This window comes from Lipotes vexillifer, unplaced genomic scaffold (genome assembly GCF_000442215.2).
Source record: "Lipotes vexillifer unplaced genomic scaffold, Lipotes_vexillifer_v1.1 scaffold322, whole genome shotgun sequence".
Taxonomy (NCBI): domain Eukaryota; kingdom Metazoa; phylum Chordata; class Mammalia; order Artiodactyla; family Lipotidae; genus Lipotes; species Lipotes vexillifer.
This window is the reverse complement of record NW_006776528.1, coordinates 518,144-527,117: the sequence shown is the minus strand read 5'-3', so window position 1 is coordinate 527,117 and position 8,974 is coordinate 518,144. Positions and strand designations below refer to the sequence as shown.

Genomic DNA, 8,974 nt, shown 5'->3' with positions numbered 1-8,974 from the left:
GCTGAACCTGTTCCTCGTCTATAAAAATGGGACCAGAACGCCTGCCTTACAGGACATCTTCTGGGTTCCCCATTCAGTGGGATGATACCTCCCGTGGCATCTATTAAGTAGTCAATGAATGTTTTCTTTTCCTCACCCTCTCCTCTGCCTTTGCTGGGGCTGTTCTCTCCAATGAGGAAACCAGGCACCTACTCCACAGACTTGCTTTGATGATTAAATAAGACAATACAAACAATGGGCTGAAGCAGTGTCTGGCGTTACCATAAATGCTCAATAATATTAGCTATTAGGTCACCTCGACTTCTTCTTGCTCAGTATGCTCTGTGGCCTGCCTCCTTTCTACTCCTTGAAGGTGCCAAGAAAAGCTGGATAAAACAGCCACTTTGGACTTTGCAGACATGGTCAAGACTGGACTTTACCCTACAGAGTGAGGGAAATGTGCCTGGAGCAGAGTGGGTGCCCTGTAACGAACAGCTGTTAAATTCTTACCCTACGCCCTATGTGTTACCACCCTCACTGTAACTCAGTCTACACAATCTATGAGGTGTTCTGTCCATCTGTAAGATGTGTCCCAGATCACACATCAGGGCCTGCCACGCTGGTCTATCTGAATCCACTAAACGACCATCCTACACAGCCTCTGAACCAAGTTCAAGCTCCTACGTATCGTATGCCATCATGATGGACGTCCAACACGTGGAAATTTCCTAGGGTCCTAGTGGTCCCCCTGGACTTGATCGGCACACTGTAGACACCGTGTGTACTGTTAACAATGTGTTGTGGGCAACTCGGAACCCTCCCCAGTCTCGAAAAAGCACTTTCTCTGTCGTTCATTGCTTTGCTGCTGCTCCTAGAATGCCATTCATCCTTGTGAACACACGGGGATATCCCGCGTTCCTACCCATTCTTTACGGCTAGACTCAAATCCCCTCCCGCTCAAGGCGTCCCCCCAACCCCTCCGTGCTCTCACAGCCCCAGTGACCCTTTCCTTTCCTCGTCTGGCTCCCCGGGGAGCGGGAACTGTGAACGACCGACTCAGCGCCTGCCAGCCCGTATCCCAGCTACTTTTCGTGCTTTCCAAACAGCTACCGCTCGGACGAGGAAGCAGCAGAGGAGCCCTGGGCATAAGCCTGGTGGGCGGCTCAGGACATCGGACCGCAAAACGACCCACTCGGGCCTTTCCCCACGCGCAGGGGCGGAAGGTGAGCGGCGCTGAGCAGCCGGGCGCGGCTCACCTGGCCTCGCGGCCCCCGCCGGCCTCTTCCGGACTCGCGGCATGGCGTCCCCGCGCGCCGAGGATAGAGGGTCCCGCTGTCGCTCAGGGCGCCCACGGAATCCTCCCGCGTTACCCACGTCCGCCTAGCACAGACCGCCGCTGAGCGCCCCCGGTGGTCTTGCTCTCAATCACAGCCACCCCCGCGGGTCCGCAGGCCTTCGAAGCGCTACCGCAGCCCACCTCCCCGCGCGCCGCAGGGCGCTGCACAGCGTCCCCGCGGCGCTTCCTAGTCTTGGCGCGCGCCCGGGGGCCCCCTGGGAGTTGTAGTCCCGGCTCCTCGCGCAGGCGCCCCGAGTCCGCACGCGGGGCCACGGCGCGCACTACAGCTCCCAGCGTGCGGTGCGGCGCGGCCCTTGTGGCCGGCCGGTCGGGGTCACCGGCGCTCAGACCTAGGCCCGAGCAGAAAGGAGTGGAGCAAGCGGCGGCTATGTTGTGGGTCCCGTGGTGGCGTGTCGGGGCGCGGATACGCGGCTTGCGCGGCGGGCTCCAGGCCCCCGCCGAAAGCGGTCGGCGGGGCGTGGTCTCCTGCATCGATCGTAAGGCTCGCCCGGGGGTAGGGGTCTGTCCACGGCTGGCGCGGCGGGCTCCAGGCCCCCGCCGAAAGCGGTCGGCGGGGCGTGGTCTCCTGCATCGATCGTAAGGCTCGCCCGGGGGTAGGGGTCTGTCCACCTGGCCGGCCCGGCCGCCCTCATTCACTGCGTCGGCCCGTCCGGGCGCCCCGGGCCTAGTGGTCTCCCCGGCTTAGACGTGGCGCGGCCCCGGGGGCGGGCGACCCTCGGCGGCTCAGCCCGGTGGCCGATGCTGGTCCGTCCTTGTACAGACCGCCCTTACCGTGCTTTGCGTTATGAACCTGGCGGTACGTTTCGCGAGGCCGCCCCTGCGACCTTTCCTCTCACAATTCGGAGCTACGTCGTTACCCATCTGCTTTCGGATAACGACGGGCTCCGCCGCGGAAGCTCGTGACTTTGTTTTTTTAAATCACAACCATCGGTTCTAAAGGCAGTAAGAATGTGAAAAGCCCGGGGCTGGTTGTGATTGGTGAACAAAATCTCCGGTGATACAAGATTTGCTCCCATATATAAATTATAGAACAACACCTGTAACTACAAAACACTTCAACTGTTGAAATTTCTGCAGAAAAATAACCTGTTGCAAATGGGAAACTACCAGAGCTTACAGATCTGAATGTCTCCTGGCACCAGGCAAATAATTTCGACGCCAGTAACGGAGTGGGGGGGACCTAGGCCGCCTAGGGGGTAACCAGACACTTTGTGACATTGTCGGGCGCCTAACCACTTTTTTCTTTTGAAGTCTTTCTTTTTTTAAATTTTTAATAAATGACAGTTTTGAAAACAGCAGAGTAGCTTCTGAGGGCCTTAGCTCGACATCCAGAGCTGTAAAGGACGCCAAGGTATAGGACAGTTTTCTTCTCAGTGTTCTAAAACACCTTCACAGGGTGCCACCCTATCCTAGCCCTTAGAATTCGGTAAGCAAGGTCACCTTTGTTGATTGGCAACAAATTGGGTAAATATAAGTATATCCAGTGGCTAGTGGTGTAACTTCAACCAGCTGAAGGTGCTTTTTAATGCTCTTTTAATTAGTAAAATGAAAGAAAACTATCCTTTAGGTGTATCATTTTACATATTAGAATATCAAGTTAACGGAAGTGATCAACAAAGGTTTCTCATTGATTCATGGCATATTTTAATGTGAAAAGTAATTTTTAAGAGCGTTATGATTTTCATTATATCTGATATATCATTTTACAGATGAGGAAACTTGCTCAGTGTCTAGTGCAGCCCCCTGGTTTTACAGCGGGGCACCTGAGGCTGAGGAAGGAGTCTGGAGGCCTGACTTCCTGAAAATTGTATAATTAATAGTTGCAGACCCAGATCTTGAACGCCTGGTTCCTTGTCCAGTGCTCCCTCATTTGTGATTTGCTGCAGCTTCCCAAGCGTTCCTTGAGCACCAGGATTCTCAGAACTGTTGAGTCTCTGGCTAGGTTTGGCCTTTGGATGCATTCAAAGATTCTTTTTTTAATAAATTTATTTATTTATTTATTTTTGGCTGCATTGGGTCTTCGTTGTTGCACGCGGGCTTTCTTTAGTTGCAGCGAGCAGGGCTACTCTTCGTTGTGGTGCGCAGAGTTCTCATTGCAGTGGCTTCTCGTGGAGCACAGGGCTCTAGGCACGCGGGCTTCAGTAGTTGTGGCACAGCGGTCTTAGTAGTTGTGGCTCATGGGCTCAGTAGTTGTGGCTCACGGGCTCTAGAGCCCAGGCTCAGTAGTTGTAGTGCACAGGCTTAGTTGCTCCGTGGCATGTGGGATCTTCCCGGACCAAGGCTTGAACCCGTGTCCCCTGCATTGGCAGGTGGATTCTTAACCACTGCACCACCAGGGAAGTTCCTGGTTTTCGTCTTGTTCTGTTTTTCAGTGCATGTTTTCTGAGAACTTAGGCATTTTTACTCAGTAACCATGCTTTCTTGTGTATAATTTAGTTTTGTTTTGTTTTTTTTTTGCGGTACGCGGGCTTCTCACTGCCGTGGCCTCTCCCGTTGCGGAGCACAGGCTCCGGACACGCTGGCCCAGCGGCCATGGCTCACGGGCCCAGCCGCTCCGCGGCATGTGGGATCCTCCCGGACCGGGGCACGAACCCATGTCCCCTGCATCGGCAGGCGGACTCCCAACCACTGCGCCACCAGGGAAGCCCTATAATTTAGTTTTTAACTTGCCTTTTCCACTTTTTTTCTCCAAGCAGTGTTCTCCTTTTGTTAGCATTCCATTATCTAGAATTGATTATTATCTATCTTAAATAAACATGTAATTATGTTGTATTTATACAGGTGCACCTCAGAGATACTGCAGGTTTGGTTCCATACCACTGTAATGAAGCAGATACTGCAATAACGACTTTGTTGTTTTCCCGGTACTTGTAAAAGTTATGTTTACCCTGCACTGTAGTCTGTTAAGTGTGCAGTAGCATTGTGTCTAAGAAAACAATGTCCATACCTTAATTTAAAAATACTTCATTGCTAAAAAAGCCTAACCATCATTTGACAACACAGGGTTGTTGCAGACTTTCAGTTTATAAAAAACACAGATTCTGCAGAGAGAAATGAAGGGCAGTGATACAAGGTGTGCCTGTACATCTGATTTGTTTACACCCATTCCCTCTTATTTACTTTGTGTGCAATTCAGATCTACTTCTTAGACCTTTTCTACCCTGAACTACTTGTTTTACTCTGTCAAATACTAATAATAATATCTGTAGACACGTATTGAGCTCTTGCTGGGATGGAAGTTTTGTAGCCCGTGTACAGTCAGATGTTTGCTTTCTCACCACTTATGTCATCCTTTGGGTGAATGGACCATTTTCATCTTTGACACCCCAGCACTGCTCCGTGGTAGACACTCAGTATTCTTTTGTGAATGGAAAATGACCCGACTCCCAGGCAAGGAACCATGAATTGTTTATCCCTAACCACATTTCCGAGAGCAACACCCAACGTAGTTTTCCGCTTTGGACCTTCTCAAGGTAGCGTCATCTTTAATCCTCACAAGTCTTCACTTATGAGTTTTCCATTTTGGTGAGGGTCCTGCTACAGACACACCGCTTTGTCCTGCTTCACACAGCAGCCACTCCTGAGGCCCAGGTCTGCCCAGAGACACATGCTGCCACCTGCCCTTGTTCTCTGTCGGAAGGGCCGTGCAGGACAGTCGGACACTGAAGCAAGTCGTGGTCGGGGGTGTGCTCTTTAGCATCATCCCAGGACCAAAAGGCTGAAACCTTAGAGAGCAGTGCCGAGCCCAGCACTTCTTCCCCTGATGTTTTCTCAGCCACCACTGTGCCTCCAGCTGCAGCAGACGCTCCGTTATCTCTTCCTGGCACGTGTGAGGCAGGTGGTCCTTTCAAAACGGCAGTCCTAAGAAAACAGAAGAAAGATAACGTGAGCGGCGCCGCGTAAGCCTGTCACCCTGTGCGGGTTGCTGACCCTTCTGCATGGTGGCTCCCAGGATTCATGGTCCTTTCTTTTCTAGATTCTCTACACGGTTCCCAAAAGGTTGTGGTTTTTCACAGGAGCTTTGCTTAGGTTCTTCCCTTTTAGCTTCTGGCCTGTCTCTAGCTGAAAGTCTTATCACCTTGCAAAACGGGAAAAATATTTCAGGCCCACATGACCAGCTAGATGGCCTGTCGCTCCGCTTTCCAGTTGAGTCCTACCTCATTCTAAACAGTGTTTGAAAAAAAACATAGAAAATAAATAGTGTTCGTGTCATTCGGGGAACTGGCTATTTAAAGAAAAGTTGTAAAGTCATGACACTGTGAATTGAGTGGTCACTATTTCACGTAGGCTCATGCAGATATCTTTCTCCTAAAGAGTATCGCCCCTGATGAAATACTGGAATACTATAGTCTTTTACAAATACTATAGTCTTTTACAAAATGTTTAAGGTTCTAGAGAAGCTTGTCCTCATGAAGCTCCCCTACCTGTCTCTTGGTATTGCTCAGTCAGCTCATTTCCTTAGCTTTTAAGTAGCTTAGACCTGGAAGGGAAGGAGTTACCCAAAGTCACGGCATTAACAGTTAGGAAAGAAAATATTCTAAAAGTTGTGAATCCATTAGGTGAAGACGGAATTAGGAAGGGCTTAGCCATGTTTTCAACACTGGAAGACTCGTTATCATTGTTATCAGTGACTGTCAAATGCACAGCTTTGTTACAGGATCTTTTCCTTAATTTGGAAGGTAAGCCGAAGTACACGTATCTTCCTTTCCTGACTGATCTTTTCAAATGAAAATGTTGTAGCTGGTAGACAAATACGCACAGATTCCAGTACAGAAAATGCAGGACATCCTGAAGGAAAAATATGTTCATCATAATTTGAGGGTCAGTGTGTTTATTATTCCTTTAATGTGAATTCGTGAGGAGGAAGAGATAAAGATGAGTATTGAAAGAATAAGCAACAAGGTGAATGAAGTCAGCCAGTCTATTTGGGAGTAAAGAAGGAAGGAGGCAGGTGATGCTACATCAAGACGCTGATTAACGGTGGGTGCTGGAGGTGGTGTGCCGTGTGAGAATGCTCTCGTAGGTCCACCGCCGGCCCGGGCTTCGTGGTGCTTCTTGCTTGCAGTACACTTTCCTGACCCCTGTCCTGGTTCTGAGTAAACGCCGCCTTGCCCACAGCTTCTACGGGACTAAACGAAGAGCAGAAAGAGTTCCAGAAAGTGGCCTTCAACTTTGCTGCCCGGGAGATGGCGCCAAACATGGCAGAGTGGGACCAGAAGGTGCGGCTTTTCCTGTGCTGGATGTCCCCACAGACGCCTCATGCAGTGACCCTTATCTCCTCCTTATGATCCAGATTCGGTATTTATTCTCCACTTAAAACTCTCACAGCGAATGCAAGTTCCAGGAGTGGTGTGATTCCTTTCCTGGAAAGCATCTTCCGCATCCTGTAGATATCATTTTTTTTAATTGCACAGAGATTTGGGCACTCTTAAACCAAGGCAATTCTATTGATGATTAAAAAGAAACTTTGATGCCAGAAACCAGTCCTTATAGAATGCATTTTAACTGGTTCCACTATATAGATGACAAAAGGCATGTTGAGTTAAGAGACTCCCTACTCTCTCCCGAGTACAAACGTCTTGATCCTTCCTTGTGCCCTCTAAAGAAAAGGCCGTCTGTGAATCACTTACTGACGATCCTGCTCTCTTTGTACGCAGGAGCTGTTCCCAGTGGATGTGATGCGGAAGGCAGCCCAGCTGGGCTTTGGGGGGATTTACGTACGGACAGATGTAGGAGGGTCTGGACTGTCACGGCTCGACACCTCTGTCATCTTTGAAGCCTTGGCCACAGGCTGCACCAGCACCACAGCCTACATAAGCATCCACAAGTGAGTGGCCAAAATCGGCAAGCACAGTGACGTGCTCGTGCGGGCGGGCTGGGGAATTTTATATAAACAGGGAAGAGGCTGCTCTCTTCAGGCTGGCTGTCCTTGAAGGACTAGACAGTTAGAAGTTCGCACTTAGGTCTGCTGCTCCCTGTTGGACTTGAATCTGTCATCTTGTATGTTGCTTAGAGAATGCTGGCCTTCTCCCAAATTCCGGATTGACCTGATACCAAACAGACCTCTCCAGTAGAGTGGCTGGGGCCTGTTCCCTTTTCCTCAGCCCAAAGATGAAGCCTCCACTAATTTGGGAAAGGACATATGACTCCTTGAGTTTTAGGGAGCTCAGTTAACCTAACTAGAAATAGCATGAATAGCATCCAGGTGGGAAATACCTTGGCCCTGGGTACGTCTGGGTAGTATGTGTTTCAGGAATATGTGTTAATCCAGGCCTTTGCTTTAAAGATGAATCTTCTCAATTGTGACTCTTCCCTTCCCACTCTGTTCTGCTTCACTCTACTTTGCTGCCTTTGTTCTCTTTCCCCGTTCCCCTCCCCCCTCAAATTTCCTTTTCTTTTCCGTCTCTATCTCTGTCAATGTCTCTTCTTGGTGTACCTGTCAGCATGTGTGCCTGGATGATTGATACCTTTGGAAGTGAGGAACAGAGGCACAGGTTTTGCCCTCCACTCTGTACCATGGAGAAGTTTGCTTCCTACTGCCTCACTGAACCAGGTGGGTTTGCCGTCCAGCAGGAGGTGTGGCTCATGGGAAATCACGGGGCGTGCCTTCTCAGCCCCGCACGTGTAGCCGTTGTTGACCAGGAGTGCCTGATGGCCGTGACCTGATGTCACAGGCTAAGAGCGCTCTAGGGCAGAGTCTTTCCAGGCTGCAGACCAGAACCTCCTTGTAGGAGGCTCATTGCAAGCTAGTGTGATGGGAGATGGAAAAGGGTCTGATTGCCATATGCAGTTTTCACAAGTATAGAGAGCTGCTCAGCCGTATGGATTTTAAAGTATCAAACTCTGAGGTGGTTTTTGTAAGGGAAGATTTCTCAGGTGGAGCCTTGCGGGGCTCCCTTACCTTCCCAGGCTCTCTCCCACCTCTTCGCTTCCCTCCTGTCCCTGCCGTAGGCAGTGGGAGTGATGCCGCCTCCCTCTTGACCTCCGCCAAGCGACGAGGAGATCATTACGTGCTCAGTGGCTCCAAGGTACAAGCATGCCGTCCTCGGTCCTCCCCAGGCAGATCGGAGGCTGTCCCCCTCCTGGCTCCACAGCCTGGACCCCAGGTCCACGAGTGAACGTTCCCGGGGGTGGTACGTGTGGGAGGGAACCTCAGGCCAACTTCTCGTGTTCACTGTCACTGTTTCTCTTCTGGTCTCAGTCCACTTAGTTCCGTTCACTAGTGTCTGTCCTTTTTACAGCCTCAGTGCAGGCTCTTTGTAACCCTCCTTAGTTTCTCTGTGCCACCATATCTCTCACTGTCCCATCATCGGAGGACCGCACTGTTTTCCCCTCTCCAACCCCGCAGGCCTTCATCAGTGGTGGAGGTGAAGCAGACATCTATGTGGTCATGTGCCGAACAGGAGGACCAGGCCCCAAAGGCATCTCATGCATAGTTGTCGAGAAGGGCACCCCTGGCCTCAGCTTCGGCAAGAAGGAGAGAAAGGTGAGTGCAGTTGGACAGGGAGAGTCAGGTTGTGAGCCTCTTGCTTCTGCCAGACCAGCCTCTGCTCTGTTTCGGGAAATGGGTTCCACACTGGCTCACTGGCCTTGGAGGCCGTTGCTTCAGTTAGGGTTTCGACAGTGTACAAGTGGAAT

The 8,974-nt window shown here is 50.8% G+C and overlaps 2 protein-coding genes across 4 annotated transcripts in view; one reads left to right on the top strand and one right to left on the bottom strand.

Annotated features, from left to right (window-relative positions):
- The window catches only part of THYN1 (thymocyte nuclear protein 1), a 4,297-nt gene extending 3,019 nt beyond the window's left edge, over positions 1 to 1,278 (bottom strand). For all 3 annotated transcript variants that reach the window (XM_007450396.1, XM_007450397.1, XM_007450395.1), the window contains exon 1: positions 1,236 to 1,278. In XM_007450396.1, the coding sequence (XP_007450458.1) occupies positions 1,236 to 1,278 (43 nt within the window). The remainder of the gene's footprint in view (positions 1 to 1,235) is intronic.
- A 425-nt stretch (positions 1,279 to 1,703) lies between these two features.
- The window catches only part of ACAD8 (acyl-CoA dehydrogenase family member 8), a 17,670-nt gene continuing 10,399 nt past the window's right edge, over positions 1,704 to 8,974 (top strand). Inside the window, exons 1-6 of the mRNA XM_007450394.1 lie at positions 1,704 to 1,812; positions 6,455 to 6,555; positions 6,994 to 7,163; positions 7,780 to 7,889; positions 8,288 to 8,364; positions 8,685 to 8,822. Of these exons, the coding sequence (XP_007450456.1) occupies positions 1,704 to 1,812; positions 6,455 to 6,555; positions 6,994 to 7,163; positions 7,780 to 7,889; positions 8,288 to 8,364; positions 8,685 to 8,822 (705 nt within the window). The remainder of the gene's footprint in view (positions 1,813 to 6,454; positions 6,556 to 6,993; positions 7,164 to 7,779; positions 7,890 to 8,287; positions 8,365 to 8,684; positions 8,823 to 8,974) is intronic.